General features: G+C 44.9%; 1 protein-coding gene across 1 annotated transcript in view; it reads left to right on the top strand.

Moving 5' to 3' along the window:
- The first annotated feature begins 311 nt into the window (after nucleotides 1–311).
- Nucleotides 312–27,405, top strand: part of LOC135505525 (mitogen-activated protein kinase-binding protein 1-like) — a 58,276-nt gene continuing 31,182 nt past the window's right edge. The window contains 13 exon segments of the mRNA XM_064924593.1: nucleotides 312–398; nucleotides 10,871–10,962; nucleotides 15,978–16,040; nucleotides 16,174–16,231; nucleotides 17,137–17,307; nucleotides 18,763–18,900; nucleotides 20,648–20,830; nucleotides 21,446–21,606; nucleotides 21,823–22,012; nucleotides 22,451–22,570; nucleotides 22,766–22,950; nucleotides 23,023–23,240; nucleotides 23,426–23,496. Coding sequence (XP_064780665.1) covers nucleotides 312–398; nucleotides 10,871–10,962; nucleotides 15,978–16,040; nucleotides 16,174–16,231; nucleotides 17,137–17,307; nucleotides 18,763–18,900; nucleotides 20,648–20,830; nucleotides 21,446–21,606; nucleotides 21,823–22,012; nucleotides 22,451–22,570; nucleotides 22,766–22,950; nucleotides 23,023–23,240; nucleotides 23,426–23,496 — 1,737 coding nt within the window.

Consider the following 27,405-nt stretch of genomic DNA (forward strand, 5'->3'; position numbering starts at 1 on the left):
AAAAACAGTTTTTTCGCTGACCCCTTGCGCCCTAGGGTTCGCGCCCCACAGTTTGTGAACCACTGCACGAGAGAAGATAACTAATTTAGTCGCTAAACCGACTACAGTACACCCGTCACCGGAGTTTAACGCTACTCTAACCTACTCAAGAGATTAAACTTGTACACAAGCCTGTGCCTCTAAAGTTTACGCGGCTGCAAAAAATATTAGTTGGGGATGCAAGCGCGTTTGTATCCTAAAGAAGGATTTCACGGTTCGAACATCGCATAACTTTTAACATAATACATTTATCGGGATATTTTAGCATCAAGATGGCAGTAGACGGGCACGGGTCAACAATAAAAAGTCGGATAAAGAACATGCTGCGGAAGAATCGGAAGGAAAACCTTGCCGACAAGGTGAGTGACTGCCGTTTTGCTTTTCATAGATTTATGCCCGACTGAGGTTAACTAGAGCAATTTATAGTGTTATTGCATAAATTATATTTCTATTTGTTTCGTTTAGTGAAAATAATTAAACATTTTGCTTTATTGTGGGTATATCACTCTCAAGAAATGTCTTAGATTGAAATGTAAAACTTCATATTCCCAAGAAAATAGTCATAGTTCTGTACACACCTGAGAACCTGGTGAAAATAAAATAGTCTATTTTGACACTTTTCAAATGCATGAGGTTGAGTCAGTGGATCCATCTAATCGGGTTATTGTTGAGAAAATCAAGTGCAGAACAGCGTGCAAACTAATCAATCAGCCTCCTCACGTTGTATTGATGATATATACAATTCAGTGTCAGAACATACCAGGGAGGTATTGAAGTGTTTGTTTAGCCCTCTGTCCAGACCAACAGTTCAGCTTCTTTCAGTTTGAGGTCGATATTACCCAACTAGCACATTTGGTTCCTTGGAAGTTGTGGGAACTTTGACATTGCTTGTGGAAACGAAGCCACACAGTTCCAAACACTTCAATACCTCCCTGGCATTTTCTGACACGGAAGTGAACATTTCGCCTGTTCTGAGAACATTTTATTTTTAGTTTGCAGGGAGGTTCTGAACGTTTTACTCTGGTTCCTTGATGGTTTACCTGGAAGGTTGTATTACCGATTGTTTCAAATAAGACTTCAATAACACTGCTAGCTGATTTAAAAAAAATACTCCAAGCACAGATACATTTATTTCCTAAGGCATCTATCATGCAAGCATTTCTTTTTTTTGTGTGACCCAGCATCAATGAGATTTGAAGCTATAATTTGGTGTTCTCTGTCCATAGAATTAGTCCACTGCGCCACCAAGATGGAGCTAGCATGCCATGTTTAAAAAAAAAAACTCAAAACAAAGCTGTTTATCTATTAAAACAGACCACCGCGCTCATTAAGATCAGGTCTGGCCAATTAGTGGGTGTGACCAACACTGGCACACACTTAACAAGTTACAGGAGCTACATAGTAATGGAACACTGGTCACTTTAAATAATGTTTACGTACTGTTTTACTGATTTCATACATTATGTATATACTGTATTATAGGCAAGGCCAAACCTATTTAACTACATATACTATTATTCAGATATACTACACTGAACAAAAATATAAACGCAACTTGTAAAGTCAAGAAACTGATTAAACAGGAGGATCATTACACAGGTGCACCTTGTGCTGGGGACAATAAAAGGCCACTCTAAAATGTGCAGTTTTGTCAACCAATGCAATGCCACAGATGTCTCATATTTTGAGGGGGTGTGTAATTGGCATGCTGACTGCTGGAATGTCCACCAGAGCTGTTGCCAGAGAATTGAATGTTTATTTCTCTACCAATGTTGTTTTAAAATAATTTTTCAGTATGGCCAATAGGCTTCACAACCGCAGACCACGTGTATGGTGTAGTGTGGATGAGCGGTTTGCTGATGGCCACGTTGTGAACAGAGTGCCCCATGGTGGGGTTATGGTATGAGCAGGCATAAGCTACGGAAAAGGAACATAATTGCGTTTTATCAATGGCAATTTGAATGCGCAGAGATGCCGTGATGAGATCCTGTACACAATTCCTGGAAGTTGAAAATGTCCCAGTTCTTCCATGGCCTGCATACTCACTAGACATGTCACCCATTGAGCATGTTTGTGATGCTCTGGATCAACGTGCACGACAGTGTGTTCCAGTTCTCTACAATATTCAGCAACTTCGCACAGCCATTGAAGAGGAGTGGGACAACATTTCACAGGCCACAATCAACAGCCTGATCAACTCTATGCGAAGGAGATGTGTCGCGCTGCATGAGGCAAGTGGTGGTCACACCAGATATGGACTGGTTTTCTGATCCACGCCCCTACCAACAGATGTGTATCTGTGAAATCCATAGATTAGGGCCTAATGAATTTATTTCAATTGACTGATTTCCTTATATGAACTTTAATTCAGTCAAATCTTTAAAATTGTCATGTTGTGTTTTATATTTTTGTTCAGTATATCCATATTCTATCCATATACTGCCCATATTGCCTATACATCCCATCACATTAACCCTATATATACAAAAATATGTGGACACACCTTGAAAATAGTGGATTCAGCTATTTCAGCCTTTCCCCTTGCTGACCGCTGTATAAAATCGAGCACACAGTCAGCCATGCTAACTCCATAGATGAACATTGGCAGTAGAATGGCCTTACTGAAGAGCTCAGTGACTTTCAACAGGGCACCATCATAGAATGCCACCTTTGCAACAAGTCAGTTTGTAAAATTTCTTCTCTGCTAGAGCTGACCCGGTCAACTGTAAGTGCTGTTATTGTGAAGTGGAAATGTCTAGGGACAACAATGGCTCAGCTGCAAAGTGGTAGGCCACACAAGCTCACAGAATGGGACCACTGAGTGCTGAATTTTTTTTTTTTAATCCTCGGTTGCAAAACTGACTACCGAGTTCCAAACTGCCTCTGGAAGCAACGTCGGCACCAGAACTGTTCGGGGGGAGATTCATGAAATGGGTTTCCATAGTAGAGCAGCCGCACACAGGTCTAAGATCACCTTGCGCAATCCCGACCCTCAGCTGGAGTGGTGTAAAGCTCGCCGATATTGGACTCTGGGGCAGTGAATACGCGTTCTCTGGAGTGACGAATCACATTTCTGGGTTCGGTGAATGCCAGGAGAACGCTACCTGCACCAATGCATAGTGCCATCTGTAAAGTTTGGTGGGAGAGGAAGAATGGTCTGGTACTGTTTTTCATGGTTCAGGCCCCTTTGTTCCATTGAAGGTGAAATCTTAATGCTACAGCATACAATGACATTCTGAATGATTCTGTGCTTCCAACTTTGTGGCAACAGTTTGGGAACGGCCCTTTCCTGTTTCGGGGGGACAATGCCCCCATGCGCAAAGCGACGTCCATACAGAAATGGTTTGTCGATATCGGTGTGAAAGAACGTGACTGGCCTGCAGAAAGCCCGGACCTCAACCCCATCGAAAACATTTGGGATTAATTGGAACACCAACTGCAAGCCAGGCCTAATCACCTAACATCAGTGCCCCACCTCACTAATGCTCTTTTGGCTGAATGGAGGCAAGTCCCCGCAATAATGTTCCAACATTTTTCGTAAATCCTTCCCAGAACAGTGTAGGCTGTTATAGGAGGAAAGGGTGGACCAACTCCATATTACTGCCCATGTCTTTGTACTGAGATGTTTGACGAGAAGGTGTCCACATACACTTGGTCATGTAGTGTGTGTGTGTGTGTGTGTGTGTGTGTGTGTGTGTGTGTGTGTGTGTGTGTGTGTGTGTGTGTGTGTGTGTGTGTGTGTGTGTGTGTGTGTGTGTGTGTGTGTGTGTGTGTGTATCAGTACCAGTCAAAAGTTTGGACACACCTACTCATTCAAGTTTTTTACATTTATTTTCTACGTTGTAGAATAATAGTGAACACATCAAACTATGAAATAACACATGGAATCTTGAAGTAACAAAAAAGTGTTAAACAAATCAAAATATATTTTAGATTCTTCAAAGTAGCCACCATTTGACTTGATTACAGCTTTGCACACTCTTGGCATTCTCTCAACCAGCTCCATGAGGTAGTCACCTGCAATACATTTAAATTAACAGGTGTGCCTTGTGATAAGTTAATTTGTGGAATTTCTTTCCTTAACGTGTTTGAGCCTATCATTTGTGTTGTGACAAGGTAAGGGCGGTATACAGAAGATAGCCCTATTTGGTAATTGACCAAGTCCATATTATTGCAAGAACAGCTCAAATAAGCAAAGATAAATGACAGTCCATCATTACTTAAAGACGTGACGGTCAGTCAATCCCGACAATTTCATGAACTTTGAAAGTTTCAAGTGCATTCGCAATAACAATCAAGGGCTATGAGGTAACTGGCTCTCATGAGGACCGCCACAGGAAAGGAAGACCCAGAGTTACCTCTGCTGCAGAGGATAAGTTTATTAGTTACCAGCCTCAGAAATTGCAGCCCAAATAAATGCTTCACAGAGTTCAAGTAACAGACACATCTCAACATCAACTGTTCAGAGGAGACTGTGTGAATCAGGCGTTCATGGTCAAATTGCTGCAAAGAAACCACTACTAAAGGGACACCAATAAGAAGATAATTCCTTGGACCAAGAAACACCAGCAATGGACATTAGACCGGTGGAAATCTGTGCTTTGGTCTGATGAGTCCAAATTTGAGATTTTTGGTTTCAACCACCTTGTCTTTTAGAGACGCAGAGGTGGTGAACGGATGATCTCCGCATGTGTGGTTCCCACCGTGAAGCATCGAGGAGGAGGTGTGACGGTGCTTTGCTGGTGACACTGTCAGTGTTTTATTTAGAATTCAAGGCGCACTTAACCGGCATGGCTACCACAGCATTATGCAGCGATACGCCATCCAACTTGGTTTCTGCTTAGTCCAACTATCATTTGTTTTTCAACAGGACAATGACCCAACATACCTCCAGGCTGTGTAAGGGCTATTTGACCAATAAGGAGTGATTGAGTGCTGCATCATATGACCTGGCCTTCACAATCACCCGACCTCAACCCAATTGAGATGGTTTGGGATGAGTTGGACCGCAGAGTGAAGGAAAAGCAGCCAACTTGCTCAGCATATATGGGAACTCCTTCAAGACTGTTGGAAAAGCATTCCAGGTGAAGCTGGTTGAGAGAATGCCAAGAGTGTACAAAGCTGTCATCATGGCAAAGGGTGGCTACTTTGAAGAATCTAAAATATATTTCGATTTTGTTTAACACTTTTTTGGTAACTTCATGATTCCATATGTGTTATTTCATAGTTTTGTTGTCTTCACTATTTTTCTGCAATGTAGAAAATAGTAAATCAAGAAAAAAATGTTGCATGAGTACGTGTGTCCAAACTGTTGACTTATTCTATATATACTGTGTGCGTTCGGGAAGTTTTCAGAAGCCTTCACCTTTTCCACATTTTGTTACGTTACAGCCTTATTCCAAAATTGCCAAAAATGTTTTCCCCTCATCAATCTACACACAATACCCCATAATGACAAAGCAAAAACAGGTTTTTAGACATTTTTGAAAAAGTATTTTTTTTAAACAAAAGAGATATATATATAATTTACATAATCACAGCCTTGTGTCTTGGGTATGATGCTACAAGCCCCCCCCATTCTTCTCTGCAGATCCTCTCATGCTCTTTCAGGTTGGATGGGGGGGCGTCGCTGTACAGCTATTTTCAGGTCTCTCCAGAAATGTTCGATCGGGTAAAAGTCCGGGCTCTGGCTGGGCCACTCAAGAACATTCAGAGGCTTGTCCCGAAACCACTTCTGCATTGTCTTGGCTGTGTGCTTAGGGTCATTGTCTTGTTGGAAGGTGACACTTTGCCCCAGTCTGAGGTCCTGAGCGTTCTGGAGAGGGTTTTCATCAGGTATCTCTCTGTACTTTACTCTGTTCATCTTTCCCTCGATCCTGACTAGTCTCCCAGTCCCTGCCACTGACAAACATCCCCACAGCATGATGTTGCCACCACTATACCGATTGCACAGTTTGGCCTGGCGGCCAGCTCTAGGAAGAGTCTTGGTGTCTTCTAGAACTTCTTCCATTAAAGAATGAGGGGGGCCACTGTGTTCTTGGGGACTTTCAATGCTGCATGTTTTGGTACCCTTCCCCAGATCTGTGCCTCGACACAATCCTGTCTACGGACAATTCCTTCCACCTCATGGCTTAGTTTCTGCTCTGACATCTGAAAGTCTGAATACTTGCATAAATAAGGTATTTCTGTTTTTTATTTTTAATAAATTAGCAAAAAAATCTATAACCTGTTTTCGCTTTGTCATTATGGGGTTTTGTGTGTAGATTGATGAGGAAACGAATGTAATGTAGAAGAGAACCAGGGGGAGACTCGTCGAGTTCTGGTGACAGACGTAGCCAAATCAAATGTTATTGGTCACATACACATGGTTAGCAGATGTTACTGCGAGTGTAGCGAAATGCTTGTGCTTCTATTGCTGACAGTGCATCAATATCAACAAGTAATCTAATGTCGTAACGTTGACTATTCATAATGTGAAGACTTATATTATCAAATCAATTATCTGTGTAATTATTCCATGATTTCAACTAATCACGGAATAGTAATTAACTTGGAAGTCGGGGCAACACAGGAAAATGTTTAAGGAGTTACAATTTCCCGAATTGAACTCTCTTCAGATATTTTCATATCTTATCGATTAGTCACTTATTATTACCTCACCAGTCAGTTCTGGATGTCGCAAACCCTTGGATATCTGCACGAACCCTAGCATAAATGATGAATCAGTGATATACAAATTGGCTTAATTATTTATTTACTAACTCACTAAATAATCACACAGAATTACATAAACACACACGATAGTTAACACATTGGTTACTCACATGATACACTGAAAAGTCCCTAGTGGAGGAAACCAATATGACTGATTGGTAGACAAAGGAAAGGGGTGGGGACAGATAAGAAAGAGCGAAAGAACAGAATGGACCCTCTACACTACATACATACAGTTGTATACGTTCATCGTAAATATGGATATTTAGCACCCTAACAACCTCTCATTTGGATTTTAGAAATGCAATGTGCATATTTAAGCTTGTATGTCATTGCTGTCTCTCCATTGAAAACCCTTGATCAGTCAGAGTCTCTGGTTGTTTAAGTCTGGTCGCCATGTCCTTTGTAGCTCTGTTGTAATGGATATGTCAGGCGTACTAATGGTCGTTGCATAGGGAAGTGTTCTTGAGATGGAGCTTTCAGAGTACCATTGTTCTTAGAGTTGATCTGTTAGAATAGATGCTTCCGCTGTTGTCGGTATCCTCATCCTAGACTTACACACATTTCCACCTGCAGACTGGTACAGTGGCATCTAGGATTTGCTGCTTCGGTAGCAATCTATTGGTCTCAATTGTTGATTATTCAGGTCACAGCTAGAACCACTTCACAACCCGGCATGTTTTGGTCTAAATATACAGTGGGGAAAAGAAGTATTTAGTCAGCCACCAATTGTGCAAGTTCTCCCACTTAAAAAGATGAGAGGCCTCTAATTTTCATCATAGGTACACAACTATGACAGACAAAATTAGAAAATTATTGTAGGATTTTTAATGAATTTATTTGCAAATTATGGTGGAAAATAAGTATTTGGTCACCTACAAACAAGCAAGATTTCTGGCTCTCACAGACCTGTAACTTCTTCTTTAAGAGGCTCCTCTGTCCTCCACTCGTTACCTGTATTAATGGCACCTGTTTGAACTTGTTATCAGTATAAAAGACACCTGTCCACAACCTCAAACAGTCACACTCCAAACTCCACTATGGCCAAGACCAAAGAGCTGTCAAAGGACACCAGAAACAAAATTGTAGACCTGCACCAGGCTGGGAAGACTGAATGTGAAATAGGTAAGCAGCTTGGTTTGAAGAAATCAACTGTGGGAGCAATTATTAGGAAATGGAAGACATACAAGACCACTGATAATCTCCCTTCATCTGGGGCTCCACGCAAGATCTCACCCCATGGGGTCAAAATGATCACAAGAACGGTGAGCAAAAATCCCAGAACCACACGGAGGGACCTAGTGAATGACCTGCAGAGAGCTGGGACCAAAGTAACAAAGCCTACCATCAGTAACACACTACGCCGCCAGGGACTCAAATCTTGCAGTGCCAGATGTGTCCCCTTGCTTAAGCCAGTACATGTCCAGGCCCGTCTGAAGTTTGCTAGAGAGCATTTGGATGATCCAGAAGAAGATTGGAAGAATGTCACATGGTCAGATGAAACCAAAATATAACTTTTTGGTAAGAACTCAACTCGTCATATTTGGAGGACAAAGAATGCTGAGTTGCATCCAAAGAACACCATACCTACTGTGAAGCATGGGGGTGGAAACATCATGCTTTGGGGCTGTTTTTCTGCAAAGGGACCAGGACGACTGATCCGTGTAAAGGAAATAATGAATGGGGCCATGTATTGTGAGATTTTGAGTGAAAACCTCCTTCCATCAGCAAGGGCATTGAAAATGAAACGTGGCTGGGTCTTTCAGCATGACAATGATCCCAAACCCACCGCCCGGGCAATGGAGTGGCTTCGTAAGAAGCATTTCAAGGTCCTGGAGTGGCCTAGCCAGTCTCCAGATCTCAACCCCATAGAAAATCTTTGGAGGGAGTTGAAAGTCCGTGTTACCTAGCAACAGCCCCAAAACATCACTGCTCTAGAGGAGATCTGCATGGAGGAATGGGCAAAAATACCAGCAACAGTGTGTGAAAACCTTGTGTGGACTTACAGAAAACGTTTGACCTCTCTGTCATTGATAAACTTTTGTTATTGACCAAATACTTATTTTCCACCATAATTTGCAAATTAATTCATTAAAAATCCTACAATGTGATTTTCTGGATATTTTTCTCATTTTGTCTGTCATAGAATTACAGGCCTCTCTCATATTTTTAAGTGGGAGAACTTGCACAATTGGTGGCTGACTAAATACTTTTTTGCCCCACTGTAAATTTCATCAGAAGTTGGCTTTATACTGGAGTAGAGAAGGGGCGTTCCACTGACTGATCATAAGTTACTATGAAAAGCTATTCTCATTTACAAAGACTAAAATCACATTGTCTTTCCAAAAGTATTCTTATACTTAACCATTTATTTTATACAACAGTCGGATGCAAACCCCATAATTGAGAAGTGTTTACAAACAAATATACAATAATGTGGATCTCCTGTCTCTCATGAGGTCACCAAATGAAACAAATTCAACATGATCCCACCGACCATTCGAACTGTCCGGATTTACAGAGATACTGTTTCATTATTCAACCTTTAGATGTTAAACATTGGCCAAGTCTCTCTCTCTGTGTCCCAAAGGCACACATCCCAATACTACAGACCCAGAAGCAGAGTATTTATGACCGTCATAAAACTGTGGAGAGAGAGAGATAATGTCATGACGTGCCCCTAACAATTCCACAACTACCTAATACACACAAATCTAAGTAAAGGGATGGAATAAGAATATGTACATATAAATATATGGATGAGGAATGACCGAGTAGCATAGGCAAGATACAATAGATGGTCTGATGAAACAAAAATAGATCTGTTTGACCATAATGACCATCGTTATGTTTGGAGGAAAATGGGGGATGCTTGCAAACCGAAGAACACCATCCCAACCGTGATGCACGGTGGTGGCAGTATCATGTTGTGGTGGTGCTTTGCTGCAGGAGGAATTGGTGCACTTCACAAAATAGATGGCATTACGAGGGAGGAAAACTACGTGGATATATTGAAGCAACTTCCTGACTGGTGTCTTGATGTTAAAGCTTGGTCACAAATGGGTCTTCCAAATGGACAATGACCCCAAGCATACTTCCAAAGTTGTGGCAAAATGGCTTAAGGACAACAAAGTCAAGGTATTGGAGTGGCCATCACAAAGCCCTGACCTAAATGCCATAGAAAATTTGTGGGCAGAACTGAAAAAAGCGTGTGCGAGCAAGGAGGCCTACAAACCTGACTCAGTTACACCAGCTCTGTCAGGAGGAATGGGCCAAAATTCACCCAACTTATTGTGGGAAGCTTGTGGAAGGCTACCCAAAACGTTTGACCCAAGTTAAACAATTTAAAGGCAATGCTACCAAATACTAATTGAGTGTATGTAAACTTCTGACCCACTGGGAATGTATTTGGCCAAGGTGTATGGAAACTTCTGACCCACTGGGAATGTATTTGGCCAAGGTGTATGGAAACTTCAGACTTCAACTGTACAAGATGGAAGCCTGTAGGAAACATTATGCGGAAGTACTGACATTCCCACAGAAGAACATTGTTTCTTAATGTTTTCTAAACTATTTCAGAACATCCCCCATGTCAAACCAAGTTGGTGAACGTTTCTAGAACATTACCAAAATTGAAATTAAAATATAAACATGTTTGAACTTTTATGAAAATGTTAAAGTAATGGAATAACAAGAAAATGTTTTTGTTTTTTTGCCAAGATCCTTAAATATGCTGAGAATCTTCCAAAGCCAAGCAACTATACTCATCATTCCCAGAAAATAGTTTGAAGGTTGTATGCAACATAACCATAGGATAACCAACCACGCTCTAAGAAACAAATGGTTCTCAGAACGTTATTTGCTATCTGGGTGGTCCATCAGGGCTAATCTTCCAGGGTTCATAAACATGCATGCAATACATAAGGGATCATCAACGAGGGGCTACGCGTGCACAACGTTGCATTATTTTCCAGAGAACGCATAGAGCCCCGAGTTGATTATCCCTTTTCTTTAATCCTCTCAGATCTCCACTAATGCATAATGATTGCGGGCTAGGGACTAGGGCTGGATTTGTGATTGGCTTGTTAACTCTAGAATTGTCTGTCTCCCTCTGTAGGTGACTTTGGAGAGGGTCCTGGGAATCACAGCCTCTGGCAACAGTGGTCTGGCCTGTGACCCCCACTCTGGGCTTGTGGCCTATCCTGCTGGGTGAGTCTAGGGGGAGAGAAAGAGAGGGAGAGGTGTGAGTGCGTGCGTGCCATACCTGGGTTCAAATACTATTTCAAATGTCTCAATTACTTTCGCGTACATTCAGATATATTGTACTTGAAAAGATGAGTAGTCATGTTTTTGAAAATACTCAGATACACTCCCATTAATTTAACTCAGGTATTTTTACTGAACAAAATATAAATGCAACATGTAAAGTGTTGGTCCCATGTTTCATGAGCTGAAATAAATTATCCCAGAAATGCTCCATATGCACAAAAAGCTTATTTCTCTCAAATTTGGTGCACAAATGTGTTTACATCCCCGTTAGTGAGCATCTCTCCTTTACCAAGACAATCCATCCACCTGACAGATGTGGCATATCAAGAATCTGATTAAACAGCATGATCATTACACAGGTGCACCTTGTGCTGGGGACAATGAAAGGACACTCTAAAATGTGCAGTTTTGTTACACAACACAATGCCACAGATGTCTTAAGTTTTGAGTGAGCTTGCAATTGGCATGCTGACTGCAGGAATGTCCACCAGAGCTGTTGCCAGAGAATTTAATGTTCATTTCTCTACCAATAACCGAGTCCAATGTCGTTTTTGAGAATTTGGCAGTACGTCCAACTGGCTATACAATTGCAGACCACGTGTAACCACACCAGCCCAGGACCTCCACATCTGGCTTCTTCACGTGCGGGATCATCTGAGACCAGACACCCAGACAGCTGATGAACGTGTGGAGTATTTCTGTCTGTCATAAATCCCTTTTGTGGGGAAAAACAAATTCTGACTGGATGGGCCTGGCTCCCCAGTGGGTGGGCCTGTGCCCTCCCAGGCCCATCCATTCGTGTGAAATCCATAGATTAGGGCCTCATTTATTTATTTTGATTGACTTATTTCCTTATATGAACTGTAACTCAGTGAAATTGTTGCATGTTGCGTTTTCTATTTTAGTTCAGTATAGTATTTAAACAAGTATTTACATTTAAAAGTACAATTTGGTAGAGTATTCCTCCTTTTTTTCTCTTTAAAAAAAATGTTATTATGATTTTTTGCAAATAACCATTGAAATAATCAAGTATTTACTCAAAAACACATACATTTGAGCCCAGGTCTGGTGCATGCGTGCGTGACTACATGTGAATAAGAGATTCGGAGAGAGATTGTCACACTACAATGAAAGCTTATTAAGCACTGTTTGTGGTATCTGTGTGGGTTTTTTTTTCTGACGGCGCTCATCAAATAATGTTAAAGCATTCAATCATTGTGTGTGTGTTTTTATTTCTTGAAAATAACTCCAAATATGTATTTTCATCATTTATTTCCCTGGGCCTCCTTTTGCCATTGAAATGCCATTGATTGTGTGGGCGTGTCAATACAAATGTAAATATATTTACATACACAACCCTGATTGGAGGATATGATCATCTAGACTCTGTGCAAATAAAAGATGATTGGTCAGAATAATCAGATTCTGATGTCATGCTGTGGGCCAAAAACAGTCTGAAATTCCAGTAAAAAAGGGCATTATCATAATTTTCACAACTTCAGAGTGTTATTTCAACCTTATAGTGTCAAAATATAATTACAAAATAATTCAAATCACTTTTTGGACTACACTGCCCCTTTTTAAAGCTCATCAAGATTGCTCTGTAATACTCTACTCTCATCCCGGGACTCGTTTCCTACGTGTTGCTTTAACTTCACTAGGGTAGGGGGCACTATTTTCACTTCTGGATGAAAAGCGTGCCCAAAGTAAACTGCCTGCTACTCAGGCCCAGAAGCTAGGATATGCATAAGCTAGGATATGCATTTAATTGGTAGATTTGAATAGAAAACACTCTAAAGGTTCCACAACTGTTAAAATAATGTATTTGAGTATAACAGAACTGAGAAAAATCCATCCAGGAAGTGGGATTTTTTAAATGTTTGTAGTTTTCTATTGAATGCCATTACAGTATCCATTGACTTATGACTCAAATTGCACTTCCTATGGCTTCCACTAGTTGTCAACAGTCTTTAGAAATTGTTTCAGGCTTGTATTGTGAAAAATGAGGGAGTAAGCACTCTGAATGAGTGGACACTGCAGGGTCTGAGCTTTTTCATGCGCGCGACCGAGAGTGCACCTTTCTTGTTTACCTTTTATATTGACAACGTTAACCTCTTGAATCTCCCCATCCCGGATCCGGGATCGTGACTAAAGCCTCAGGCTCATTAGCATAATGCAACGTTAACGATTTCTGAAAATCGCAAATAAAATGAAAATAATGCGCCTGCTCTCAAGCTTAGCCTTTTCTTAACAACACTGTCATCTCAGATTTTCAAAATATGCTTTTGAACCATAGCAATTGACTAATTTGTGTAAGAGTATGCTAAGCTAGCTTAGCATTTTGAGTAGCATTTAGCACGCAACATCTTCACAAAAACCAGATAACCAAATAAATAAAATCATTTACCTTTTGAAGAGCTTCGGATGTTTTCAATGAGGAGACTCTCAGTTACATACCAAATGCGCAGTTTTTCCTGAAAGCGTCTGTGTGTAGGAGAAATCGCTCCGTTTTGTACATCACATTTGGCTACCGAAACGAACCGAAAATTCAGTCACCTACAACGTCAAACTTTTTCCGAATTAACTCCATAATATCGACCGAAACATGGCAAACGTTGTTTGGAATCAATCCCCAAGGTGTTTTTTCACATATCTCTTCATTGATATATTGTTCGTGGAAGCCTGCATTCTTCTATAAATTCCATGGAAAAATACTTGCAGCTGACTTTTGCGCACCAATTTTGGCGCAGGACACCGGGCGGACACCTGGTAAATGTGGTCTCTTATGGTCAATCTTCCAATGATATGCCTACAAATACGTCACAATGCTGCAGACACCTTGGGGAAACGACAGAAAGGGCAGACTTACTCCTCTCGCATTCACAGCCATATAAGGAGACAATGGAAAACAGAGCCTCAAAAATCCTCCTCATTTCCTGGATGCCGTCTCATCTTGGTTTTGCCTGAAGCTCACGTTCTAGGACATGCACAGAAAATATCTTTGCAGTTCTGGACACATCAGAGTGTTTTCTTTTGAAAGCTATCAATTATATGCATAGTCGAGCATCTTTTTGTGACAAAATATCTTGTTTAAAATGGGAACGTTTTTCATCCAAAAATGAAATTGCGCCCCTAGAGTTTCAACAGGTTAATATTGGTTGAAATATTATTGATTATTTAGGCTAAAAACAACATCGTTTTAAATGTTTCTATGAACTTTACGGACACTTTGGATTTTTCATCTGCCTGTTGTGACTGCATTTGAGCCTGTGGATTACTGAACAAAACGTGCGAGCAAAACGGAGGTTTTTGGATATAAACAGGGACTTTATCGAACAAAACAAACATTTTATTGAGTAAATGGGAGTCTTGTGGGTGCAACCATATGAAGATCATCAAAGGTAAGTGATTAATTTTATCTCTATTTCTGACTTGTGTAACTCCTCTACTTGGCTGGTTACTGTTTGTAATGATTTGTCTGCTGGGTGCTGTTCTTAGATAATTGCATGGTATGATTTCGCCGTAAAGCCTTTTTGAAATCTGGCAATCTGAGTTCATCTATAAACCGATGTATAACACTTTGTTTTTGAATTTTACGCTCTGCAATTTCACTGGATGTTGGCCGGGTGGGACGCTGGCATCCCACGTACTCTAGTGAGGTTAACTGTGCTGTACACAGTGTTGCTGTTCCATCTTGCAGACTATGTATGGTCCTTGTTCAACATTAGCAGTGCTGAATACGTCCAGGCTAAGATGGGATGGGGTTAGAGAACGAATGGCGTATTTAGTGGACGATCAGCATTTCTCCGAGTTGCTGCGGACTCTGTCTGCCTGTAAGCAGAAACAGTAAACAGAAGCACAAATGCAGTAAGTAGGCCATGCTTCCTAAAAGCCTCTGTCATAACCTTATTATTCAGGCCAATGTCTGGAACAACAAGAGAATTAGGTCCTTGGACTAGCTCTGCGCCAAGGACTGTGTGTGTGTGCCATTGTTCATACCTTTGCCAATCCTCCTCAGCTCCTCTATTTTAAACTCCTGGCACACTTAATAGTCCAGGGACATGGTTCACACATCGCTGTTTCACATAGCTGCCAGCGTGTCCTGTCTTAATTAGCTGCCAGCGTGTCCTGTCTTAATTAGCGGCCAGTCTATCCTGTCATAATTTACACCCCCACATTCTCTGTGACCAGGAAGTGATGATAGCAGGAAGTGATAGGCACACATTATGACAGGGACTCAGGTATCTGATTTGAATGGCAGTCGGGTAGAAGCTCAGAGGTTCACGCGATTTATCAGGCAGGCTTAGAGATTCTGTTTAGGATCAGTGGAAGCTTTACAGTAGTAACACTGCTCTACATATCATATATTCAGGATTAAGGGAAGCGTTGTTGCAGAATACAGAACAAACAGGCCTTCAGAAGCCTGTTAGGTAACTAACACCCCTGTTGGGTTGCTACTGTTACATACAGGCCTTCAAAAGCCTGTTAGGTAACTAACACCCCTGTTGGGTTGCTACTGTTACATACAGGCCTTCAAAAGCCTGTTAGGTAACTAACACCCCTGTTGGGTTGCTACTGTTACATACAGGCCTTCAGAAAGTGTTCATACCCCTTGAATAATTCCACACTTTGTTGTTGTTTTTACGGCCTGAATTCAAAATGTGTGAAATAGAGGTGGGGGAAAAAAATCTATCTTCTCACAATACCCCATAATGGCAATGTGAAAATGTGTTTTTAGAAATGGTTGCAAAGTTCTTGGAAAATGAAATGCAGAAATATGTTATTTACATAAGTATCCACAGTGAATGCCATATTCCTCACTGCCTTTTTAGAAATGCAAATTGCCCTTATGTCATGTAAATATTACTCTGCAGCCACATGTTACTCAGCTGCCGATAAAGTGCATAAAACGATGGTAAAATGTAATGGGAGGATGTGTTTCTCCTGCTCTGTAGCTGTGTGGTGGTTCTGCTGAACCCCAAGAAGAACAGACAACACCACATCCTGAATACATCCAGGTGAGAAGTGACTCACTCACACCACCAACCCCTAATCACCATCCTACTCATTACCTAATCATCCTCTACCGCTCCCTGAAACACACACTGATACATGTATGACTGTTACCACACTCTTCTCTCTTTTTAACAGGAAAACTATCACAGCTCTGTCCTTCTCTTCAGATGGCAAATACTTGGTCACAGGAGAGGTGAGTTGTCTGTCTCTGTCTCTGTCTGTCTGTCATCCTCAAAAGCTGGTTTGATAGAATATCTCCCTGTGTTGTAGTGCATTTGTACCGTAGGTATGGTAATGTTCTAGATCCAGATTAGCTCAAGTGGCTCTACGCTGCTGTGTTGATGTGACGCCTAATCCCAGATAGCCAATCAGAGCGTAAGTAAATCCCTCTCTGTAAATAGGTGATCACTTCAGTTGCCATAGCAGCAGGGGTCAAAGTTCCAAGTACCATGCTCATAGGACTGCTGTTGGTTACACACACACACACACACACACACACACACACACACACACACACACACACACACACACACACACACACACACACACACACACACACACACACCTCTGGGTAGAAGTAACCCTTAGGTACAGAGCTAGGATCAGTTTTCCCTCCCCAATGCTAACCTCAACATATTCCCCCACCCTAATGGTTATCATTGGTTATTGAGGAAGGTATCTCAATTGAATCCTTCCTCCATTTCCTTTGGGTTGGTTAAAGACTGGAATATCACTGATAGACTTTGTCATTTTATAGATTTGATTACTTTGGAAGCAATGATGAATCTGTTACAGAAGCAGAACAATCAGTAGGATAAAAACAAGGGGTAAAATGTGGACATCTCTGAGAGGACGATCTGATAACACTGTTTTTCATAGTCTCTGTATCCTCAGTCATCCATGTCCTGAACTCTGACCTGGGCGCAGTCACATTCACATAACAACCTTTTTGACCTTTTTGATAGTGTGTGTGAAATGGTTCAGATTGTGTGGATTGTGGCTGACACGGCATGTCATCTCGCGGTGACTTTATCTCTCTCCCGCCTTCTCTCCATCTATCTCCCCTTCTCTTGTTCTCGCACTCCCTCCCCGTCCCAGTCGGGTCACCTGCCTGCGGTGCGTGTGTGGGAGGTGTGTGAGTTTCGGCAGGTGGCGGAGCTGCAGGAACATAAGTATGGCGTATCCTGTGTGGCCTTCTCTCCCAACAGTAAATACATTGTCAGCGTGGGTTACCAGCACGACATGATGGTCCACGTCTGGGCATGGAAGGTACGCCAGCAGCCTCTGGCCAATAGGCATCCTACTTAAGTTGCCCAATGTCACCTTTTCTGTCAACAAATGAAATTCTCATCTGCCCTGTGTGACCTTTCTATGAGCCAATATTATCTACCCTTCTGCTATAGCCACTGCCCCAGAGACAGCAACATCCATATTATCTACCCTTCTGCTATAGCCACTGCCCCAGAGACAGCAACATCCATATTATCTACCCTTCTGCTATAGCCACTGCCCCAGAGACGGCAACATCCATATTATCTACCCTTCTGCTATAGCCACTGCCCAAGAGACAGCAACATCCATATTATCTACCCTTCTGCTATAGCCACGGCCCCAGAGACGGCAATATCCATATTATCTACCCTTCTGCTATAGTCACTGCCCCAGAGACGGCAACATCCATATTATCTACCCTTCTGCTATAGCCACTGCCCCAGAGACGGCAACATCCATATTATCTACCCTTCTGCTATAGCCACTGCCCCAGAGACGGCAACATCCATATTATCTACCCTTCTGCTATAGCCACTGCCCCAGAGACGGCAACATCCATATTATCTACCCTTCTGCTATAGCCACTGCCCCAGAGACGGCAACATCCATATTATCTACCCTTCTGCTATAGTCACTGCCCCAGAGACGGCAACATCCATATTATCTACCCTTCTGCTATAGCCACTGCCCCAGAGACGGCAACATCCATATTATCTACCCTTCTGCTATAGCCACTGCCCCAGAGACGGCAACATCCATATTATCTACCCTTCTGCTATGGCCACTGCCCCAGAGACGGCAACATCCATATTATCTACCCTTCTGCTATAGCCACGGCCCCAGAGACGGCAACATCCATATTATCTACCCTTCTGCTATAGCCACTACCCCAGAGACAGCAACATCCATATTATCTACCCTTCTGCTATAGCCACGGCCCCAGAGACAGCAACATCCATATTATCTACCCTTCTGCTATAGCCACTGCCCCAGAGACAGCAACATCCATATTATCTACCCTTCTGCTATGGCCACGGCCCCAAGAGACAGCAACATCCATATTATCTACCCTTCTGCTATAGCCACTGCCCCAGAGACAGCAACATCCATATTATCTACCCTTCTGCTATAGCCACGGCCCAAGAGACAGCAACATCCATATTATCTACCCTTCTGCTATAGCCACTGCCCCAGAGACAGCAACATCCATATTATCTACCCTTCTGCTATGGCCACGGCCCAAGAGACAGCAACATCCATATTATCTACCCTTCTGCTATGGCCACTGCCCCAGAGACAGCAATATCCATATTATCTACCCTTCTGCTATAGCCACTGCCCCAGAGACAGCAACATCCATATTATCTACCCTTCTGTTTGTGTAACTGCTACAGGGTCTATACTTCTATGGTTACTGCCCTCATACATTTTGTGTTTTTGTTGTGCTTGCAGAAGAACACAATAATTGCTGCTAACAAGGTGTCCAGTAAGGTGACAGCAGTGTCCTTCTCTGAAGATAGCTCCTACTTTGTGACAGCAGGGAACAGACATGTCAAGTTCTGGTACCTGGACAACTCCAAATCTATCGAGGTACTTTCATCTCTGTTCCTTGGATTTCTGTGCAGGCTAATGCTACTGATTGTGAGCAGAATAACAGAATGGCTAACTCTAGTTACTCAAACATTTCACACTACTAACTAACTGCATTTCTTTCTCTCATTTCTCTCTAGTCCCTCTGCTGGGGCGCTCTGGACTCCTGATGCTAAGTCTCATACTAATAACACTAGTGTTTCTGTTGTCTGTGCAGGCCAGTGCTCCAGTCCCTCTGCTGGGGCGCTCTGGACTCCTGATGCTAAGTCTCATACTAATAACACTAGTGTTTCTGTTGTCTGTGCAGGCCAGTGCTCCAGTCCCTCTGCTGGGGCGCTCTGGACTCCTGATGCTAAGTCTCATACTAATAACACTAGTGTTTCTGTTGTCTGTGCAGGCCAGTGCTCCAGTCCCTCTGCTGGGGTGCTCTGGACTCCTGATGCTAAGTCTCATACTAATAACACTAGTGTTTCTGTTGTCTGTGCAGGCCAGTGCTCCAGTTCCTCTGCTGGGGCGCTCTGGACTCCTGATGCTAAGTCTCATACTAATAACACTAGTGTTTCTGTTGTCTGTGCAGGCCAGTGCTCCAGTCCCTCTGCTGGGGCGCTCTGGGCTCCTGATGCTAAGTCTCATACTAATAACACTAGTGTTTCTGTTGTCTGTGCAGGCCAGTGCTCCAGTCCCTCTGCTGGGGCGCTCTGGACTCCTGATGCTAAGTCTCATACTAATAACACTAGTGTTTCTGTTGTCTGTGCAGGCCAGTGCTCCAGTCCCTCTGCTGGGGTGCTCTGGACTCCTGATGCTAAGTCTCATACTAATAACACTAGTGTTTCTGTTGTCTGTGCAGGCCAGTGCTCCAGTTCCTCTGCTGGGGCGCTCTGGACTCCTGATGCTAAGTCTCATACTAATAACACTAGTGTTTCTGTTGTCTGTGCAGGCCAGTGCTCCAGTCCCTCTGCTGGGGCGCTCTGGGCTCCTGATGCTAAGTCTCATACTAATAACACTAGTGTTTCTGTTGTCTGTGCAGGCCAGTGCTCCAGTCCCTCTGCTGGGGCGCTCTGGACTCCTGATGCTAAGTCTCATACTAATAACACTAGTGTTTCTGTTGTCTGTGCAGGCCAGTGCTCCAGTCCCTCTGCTGGGGCGCTCTGGACTCCTGATGCTAAGTCTCATACTAATAACACTAGTGTTTCTGTTGTCTGTGCAGGCCAGTGCTCCAGTCCCTCTGCTGGGGCGCTCTGGACTCCTGATGCTAAGTCTCATACTAATAACACTAGTGTTTCTGTTGTCTGTGCAGGCCAGTGCTCCAGTCCCTCTGCTGGGGCGCTCTGGACTCCTGATGCTAAGTCTCATACTAATAACACTAGTGTTTCTGTTGTCTGTGCAGGCCAGTGCTCCAGTCCCTCTGCTGGGGCGCTCTGGACTCCTGATGCTAAGTCTCATACTAATAACACTAGTGTTTCTGTTGTCTGTGCAGGCCAGTGCTCCAGTCCCTCTGCTGGGGCGCTCTGGACTCCTGATGCTAAGTCTCATACTAATAACACTAGTGTTTCTGTTGTCTGTGCAGGCCAGTGCTCCAGTCCCTCTGCTGGGGTGCTCTGGACTCCTGATGCTAAGTCTCATACTAATAACACTAGTGTTTCTGTTGTCTGTGCAGGCCAGTGCTCCAGTCCCTCTGCTGGGGCGCTCTGGACTCCTGATGCTAAGTCTCATACTAATAACACTAGTGTTTCTGTTGTCTGTGCAGGCCAGTGCTCCAGTCCCTCTGCTGGGGCGCTCTGGACTCCTGGGGGAGCTGAGGAACAACTTCTTTTGCGACGTGGCGTGTGGGCGGGGCTCTAAGGCCGAAAGCACCTTCTGTATCACCACCTCCGGCCTGCTCTGTGAGTTCAACCCCAAAAGGATGCTGGACAAGTGGGTGGACTTACGGGTGAGTCACTGACAAATGGGTGGGCCTATGGGTGAGTCACTGACAAATGGGTGGGCCTATGGGTGAGTCACTGACAGATGGGTGGACTTACGGGTGAGTCACTGACAGATGGGTGGGCCTATGGGTGAGTCACTGACAGATGGGTGTGCCTATGGGTGAGTGACTGACATCAGAGTGTGAAGGTGCCTTTGGACTGTTAACAGATGGCCTCGTGCTAGGAAATGGCCGGCATGTGTCTGTGGAGGGAAACGAGTTCATGTCTGTCTTTGGTATGGACTCTGTCCAACTGAAGTCTCTACTGAGGTCTGTGTGTCCCCTGTGTCCTGCCAAGCAGCAAGGGGATCACAGAGAGGTTAGGGACAGAGATGGGGACAGGATGTGTTTGAGATACTTTCAATGGGAACAGGAGTGAGGCCAGGACATTGAGCATAGATATGTAAACTAGATCATTACTGACTGGATCCTCGGGTCCTTGACACTAGATTTTCTCTGTTGCGTAACTTCCTGCCCTCTATAGACCGTGCGTAGCAGTGCCAATCTCTGTGTCTGAGAAGCACCTCCAAGTCACTCTTTAATGTTACCGATTGGTTGGTTGATCTCTTCCTGTCCCCGTAGACCAGTGTGGCCAGGGCTCTGTGTGTGTCAGAGGAGCTGATCTTCTGTGGCTGTGCTGATGGGATGGTGCGAGCCTTCAGCCCTGCTGACCTGGGGTTCATCTGTACCCTGCCAAGACCACACCACCTTGGCACTGACGTGTCCAGCATCACACAGGCCAGGTGTGTCACCCACACACACACACACACACACCTCTGGGTAGAAGTTACCCTTAGGTATAGATCTAGGATCAGCTTACCCGTCCCAATGCTAACCTTAACATTTAAGGTGGGGGAATACGAGGCATCTTCACAACCCTGTTTTGCAACCAATATTAGGAGCTGAAGCAGGTTCCATCCATTAACATGAGTCACACATGACTTATTTTCTCCCATCAGCCACCTGTTCTCCAACAAGATGTCTGCCCGCTACCCTGACTCTGTGGCGGTGACCTATGACCCGGCCAGTCATTGGTTGAGCTGTGTGTATAACGACCACAGCCTGTATGTGTGGGATGTCAGGGACCTCCACAGGGTAGGCAAGGTGCATTCTGCCCTCTACCATGCCGCCGGTGTCTGGGACCTACAGGTAAAACGCCAACATATCAGAGTACTATTTGAGGGCTGTAGAGATGATGAAGTGTCTCATTAGTTGTCAGGGACCTCCACAGGGTAGGCAAGGTGCATTCTGCCCTCTACCATGCCGCCGGTGTCTGGGACCTACAGGTAAAACACCAACATATCAGAGTACTATTTGAGGGCTGTAGAGATGAAGTGTCTCATTAGATGTCAGGGACCTCCACAGGGTAGACAAGGTGCATTCTGCCCTCTACCATGCCGCCGGTGTCTGGGACCTACAGGTAAAACGCCAACATATCAGAGTACTATTTGAGGGCTGTAGAGATGATGAAGTGTCTCATTAGTTGCGGCTATATGGAAGTACTTCAGTACGATGCAGAGTGAGTGTTCCTCTACAATACCATCGCATCCTTCTCCATGTGGTCTTCCTCCCCTCTCCCTTCTCCAGATGGTCCCAGAGTCTGGCCTGTCCTCGGGAGACTTCCTCAGCTGTTCAGCAGACAACACTGTCCGGCTGTGGACTACAGAGAGGCCGGGACACACGCATCCGCAGAATGTTCTCAGTAAGGTATGTGTCTTAACAGTCTAGTAGATACCGACCCACCTCTGCATGTAAAAGGCTGTGTTGTGTCGAGATAAACTGTTAACCCTCTTGCTGTATTGGCTCCTGGGAGTCCTCCCTCACCCCCGCTGGACTCCAGCCATCCTCCTTTCGTATCTCTGGCCATTCTTCCTTCTTTCATCCACCTCTCTTACTCCTCAGGACTTGTTGAAGGTGATCTATATGGATGACAACACCGCCGCCCTGGTGGAAACGGAGGGAAGTGTGTCTGTTAGCACAGAGAAGACAGACGGACAGACGGCAGAGACCAGGACAGGCATTAGGACCATCTGTGTCAGCCCCGATGGGAAACACCTGGCGTCTGGAGACCGTAACGGAATGCTGCGGTACGGAACGGGAAGAGAATGGAGGCTGGTTATGTCTGTGCAGGGTGTGTGTTTGATGTGTGTGTTCTGCAGGGTTCATGACCTCAGCACTATGACAGAGATTCAGAAGGTGGAGGCCCATGACTCTGAGATCCTGTGTCTGGAATACTCTAAACCAGAGACGGGTCTGAGGCTGTTAGCCACCGCTAGCCGCGACCGTCTGATCCACGTCCTGGATGCTGAGAAAGACTACGGCCTAGTCCAGACCCTGGACGAACACTCTTCATCCATCACCGCTGTCCGATTCGCTGGTGAGTGACCTGTAACCTCCCGGCATCAGAGAGAAAGACGCTATCATGACGTCAACATATGTAGAACAGAAATGGTCTATGTAGTAAGGTTTGACAGTAGGAGATACTGTATGTAAGTTCTTTGTCATGGTCAAAGCTCTGGGGTTGTTCTCATGGCTAAGGTTACTTTGCCTCTCCCCCCTCAGCCAATGACAACAAGGTGAGGATGATCAGCTGTGGAGCAGACAAGAGCATCTACTTCCGTACGGCTCACAGGGTAAGGCACTCAACACTCAGTCAAGCTACACAGGGTAAGGAACACGTTAGGGTATCACGTTGCAATTACGGAAGTCCAACATTTGCGTTGTTGTAAATGCAACGTTTTCTAACTAACTGGGTTTTCAGTATCTCAACATTTGCAAAAGAGACAAGTCATCATCATCCACTCTTCATACGTTCCTCCTTCCCTTTTCAAATGTCCCTATTAGGATAATGGATAGAGGAATGGGACTACGGTTAAGTTCTGGAACATTAGTCCATCGCAGAGACAGGGTTCTGTCTTGTTAGCTTCCTGCTAGCATCTTTCCCAGTGTAAATAGACATTATTTGAGTGGCTGTTTAGGAAACAAACACTGACATACATCTCTCGCTCTCAATCTGATCTTCTCTGGCAGTGCTCTCTGTTCCATCTATTATCATGCTCTTTGTTTTTACCAAGTGGCTGCTTGTCGGTATTTAATTCAGAGAAATTGCACACGGCCCCCATCTTGTTTTTCAGAGTTTTAAAAACATCCGTTACTGTCTGTAAGTGAATGTAGCTCTGCTTGTACATGAACTGCAGACAATGAGCATAGAGAGTAGAATACCTTAAGATGATAGCATTATTGTTCAAGAGGAAGCTAGATAACGCTGACAGAGGTTGTTGTTGTTGTTGTTGTTCTCTCCCCCCTCAGACAGACGGAGGTACAGAGGTTGTTGTTGTTGTTCTCTCCCCCCTCAGACAGACGGAGGTACAGAGGTTGTTGTTGTTGTTGTTCTCTCCTCCCTCAGACAGACGGAGGTACAGAGGTTGTTGTTGTTGTTCTCTCCTCCCTCAGACAGACGGAGGTACAGAGGTTGTTGTTGTTGTTCTCTCCTCCCTCAGACAGACGGAGGTACAGAGCTTGTTGTTGTTGTTCTCTCCCCCCTCAGACAGACGGAGGTACAGAGGTTGTTGTTGTTGTTCTCTCCTCCCTCAGACAGACGGAGGTACAGAGGTTGTTGTTGTTGTTGTTCTCTCCTCCCTCAGACAGACGGAGGTACAGAGGTTGTTGTTGTTGTTCTCTCCTCCCTCAGACAGACGGAGGTACAGAGGTTGTTGTTGTTATTCTCTCCTCCCTCAGACAGACGGAGGTACAGAGGTTGTTGTTGTTGTTGTTCTCTCCTCCCTCAGACAGACGGAGGTACAGAGGTTGTTGTTGTTATTCTCTCCCCCCTCAGACAGACGGAGGTACAGAGGTTGTTGTTCTCTCCCCCCTCAGACAGACGGAGGTACAGAGCTTGTTGTTGTTGTTCTCTCCCCCCTCAGACAGACGGAGGTACAGAGGTTGTTGTTGTTGTTCTCTCCCCCCTCAGACAGACGGAGGTACAGAGGTTGTTGTTCTCTCCCCCCTCAGACAGACGGAGGTACAGAGGTTGTTGTTGTTGTTCTCTCCCCCCTCAGACAGACGGAGGTACAGAGGTTGTTGTTGTTGTTCTCTCCTCCCTCAGACAGACGGAGGTACAGAGGTTGTTGTTGTTGTTCTCTCCTCCCTCAGACAGACGGAGGTACAGAGGTTGTTGTTGTTGTTCTCTCCCCCCTCAGACAGACGGAGGTACAGAGGTTGTTGTTGTTGTTCTCTCCTCCCTCAGACAGACGGAGGTACAGAGGTTGTTGTTGTTGTTGTTCTCTCCCCCTCAGACAGACGGAGGTACAGAGGTTGTTGTTGTTGTTGTTCTCTCCCCCTCAGACAGACGGAGGTACAGAGGTTGTTGTTGTTGTTCTCTCCCCCTCAGACAGACGGAGGTACAGAGCTTGTTGTTGTTGTTCTCTCCCCCTCAGACAGACGGAGGTACAGAGGTTGTTGTTCTCTGTCAGACAGACGGAGGTACAGAGCTTGTTGTTGTTGTTCTCTCCCCCCTCAGACAGACGGAGGTACAGAGGTTGTTGTTCTCTCCCCCCTCAGACAGACGGAGGTACAGAGCTTGTTGTTGTTGTTCTCTCCCCCCTCAGACAGACGGAGGTACAGAGGTTGTTGTTGTTGTTCTCTCCCCCCTCAGACAGACGGAGGTACAGAGCTTGTTGTTGTTGTTCTCTCCCCCCTCAGACAGACGGAGGTACAGAGGTTGTTGTTCTCTCCTCCCTCAGACAGACGGAGGTACAGAGGTTGTTGTTCTCTCCTCCCTCAGACAGACGGAGGTACAGAGGTTGTTGTTGTTGTTCTCTCCCCCCTCAGACAGACGGAGGTACAGAGGTTGTTGTTGTTGTTCTCTCCCCCCTCAGACAGACGGAGGTACAGAGGTTGTTGTTCTCTCCCCCCTCAGACAGACGGAGGTACAGAGGTTGTTGTTGTTGTTCTCTCCCCCCTCAGACAGACGGAGGTACAGAGGTTGTTGTTGTTGTTCTCTCCCCCCTCAGACAGACGGAGGTACAGAGGTTGTTGTTGTTGTTCTCTCCTCCCTCAGACAGACGGAGGTACAGAGCTTGTTGTTGTTGTTCTCTCCCCCCTCAGACAGACGGAGGTACAGAGGTTGTTGTTCTCTCCTCCCTCAGACAGACGGAGGTACAGAGGTTGTTGTTCTCTCCCCCCTCAGACAGACGGAGGTACAGAGGTTGTTGTTGTTGTTCTCTCCCCCCTCAGACAGACGGAGGTACAGAGCTTGTTGTTGTTCTCTCCCCCCTCAGACAGACGGAGGTACAGAGGTTGTTGTTGTTGTTCTCTCCTCCCTCAGACAGACGGAGGTACAGAGCTTGTTGTTGTTGTTCTCTCCCCCCTCAGACAGACGGAGGTACAGAGGTTGTTGTTGTTGTTGTTCTCTCCCCCCTCAGACAGACGGAGGTACAGAGGTTGTTGTTCTCTCCCCCCTCAGACAGATGGAGGTACAGAGGTTGTTGTTGTTGTTCTCTCCTCCCTCAGACAGACGGAGGTACAGAGGTTGTTGTTCTCTCCCCCCTCAGACAGACGGAGGTACAGAGGTTGTTGTTGTTGTTCTCTCCTCCCTCAGACAGACGGAGGTACAGAGGTTGTTGTTGTTGTTCTCTCCTCCCTCAGACAGACGGAGGTACAGAGGTTGTTGTTGTTATTCTCTCCCCCCTCAGACAGACGGAGGTACAGAGGTTGTTGTTCTCTCCCCCCTCAGACAGACGGAGGTACAGAGCTTGTTGTTGTTGTTCTCTCCCCCCTCAGACAGACGGAGGTACAGAGGTTGTTGTTGTTGTTCTCTCCCCCTCAGACAGACGGAGGTACAGAGGGTTGTTGTTGTTCTCTCCTCCCTCAGACAGACGGAGGTACAGAGGTTGTTGTTGTTGTTCTCTCCTCCCTCAGACAGACGGAGGTACAGAGGTTGTTGTTGTTGTTCTCTCCCCCCTCAGACAGACGGAGGTACAGAGGTTGTTGTTGTTGTTCTCTCCTCCCTCAGACAGACGGAGGTACAGAGGTTGTTGTTGTTGTTGTTCTCTCCCCCCTCAGACAGACGGAGGTACAGAGGTTGTTGTTCTCTCCCCCCTCAGACAGACGGAGGTACAGAGCTTGTTGTTGTTGTTCTCTCCCCCCTCAGACAGACGGAGGTACAGAGGTTGTTGTTGTTGTTCTCTCCCCCCTCAGACAGACGGAGGTACAGAGCTTGTTGTTGTTGTTCTCTCCCCCCTCAGACAGACGGAGGTACAGAGGTTGTTGTTCTCTCCCCCCTCAGACAGACGGAGGTACAGAGGTTGTTGTTCTCTCCTCCCTCAGACAGACGGAGGTACAGAGGTTGTTGTTGTTGTTCTCTCCCCCCTCAGACAGACGGAGGTACAGAGGTTGTTGCTGTTGTTCTCTCCCCCCTCAGACAGACGGAGGTACAGAGGTTGTTGTTGTTGTTGTTCTCTCCTCCCTCAGACAGACGGAGGTACAGAGGTTGTTGTTGTTGTTCTCTCCTCCCTCAGACAGACGGAGGTACAGAGGTTGTT

Source organism: Oncorhynchus masou, chromosome 19 (genome assembly GCF_036934945.1).
Source record: "Oncorhynchus masou masou isolate Uvic2021 chromosome 19, UVic_Omas_1.1, whole genome shotgun sequence".
Taxonomy (NCBI): Eukaryota; Metazoa; Chordata; class Actinopteri; order Salmoniformes; family Salmonidae; genus Oncorhynchus; species Oncorhynchus masou.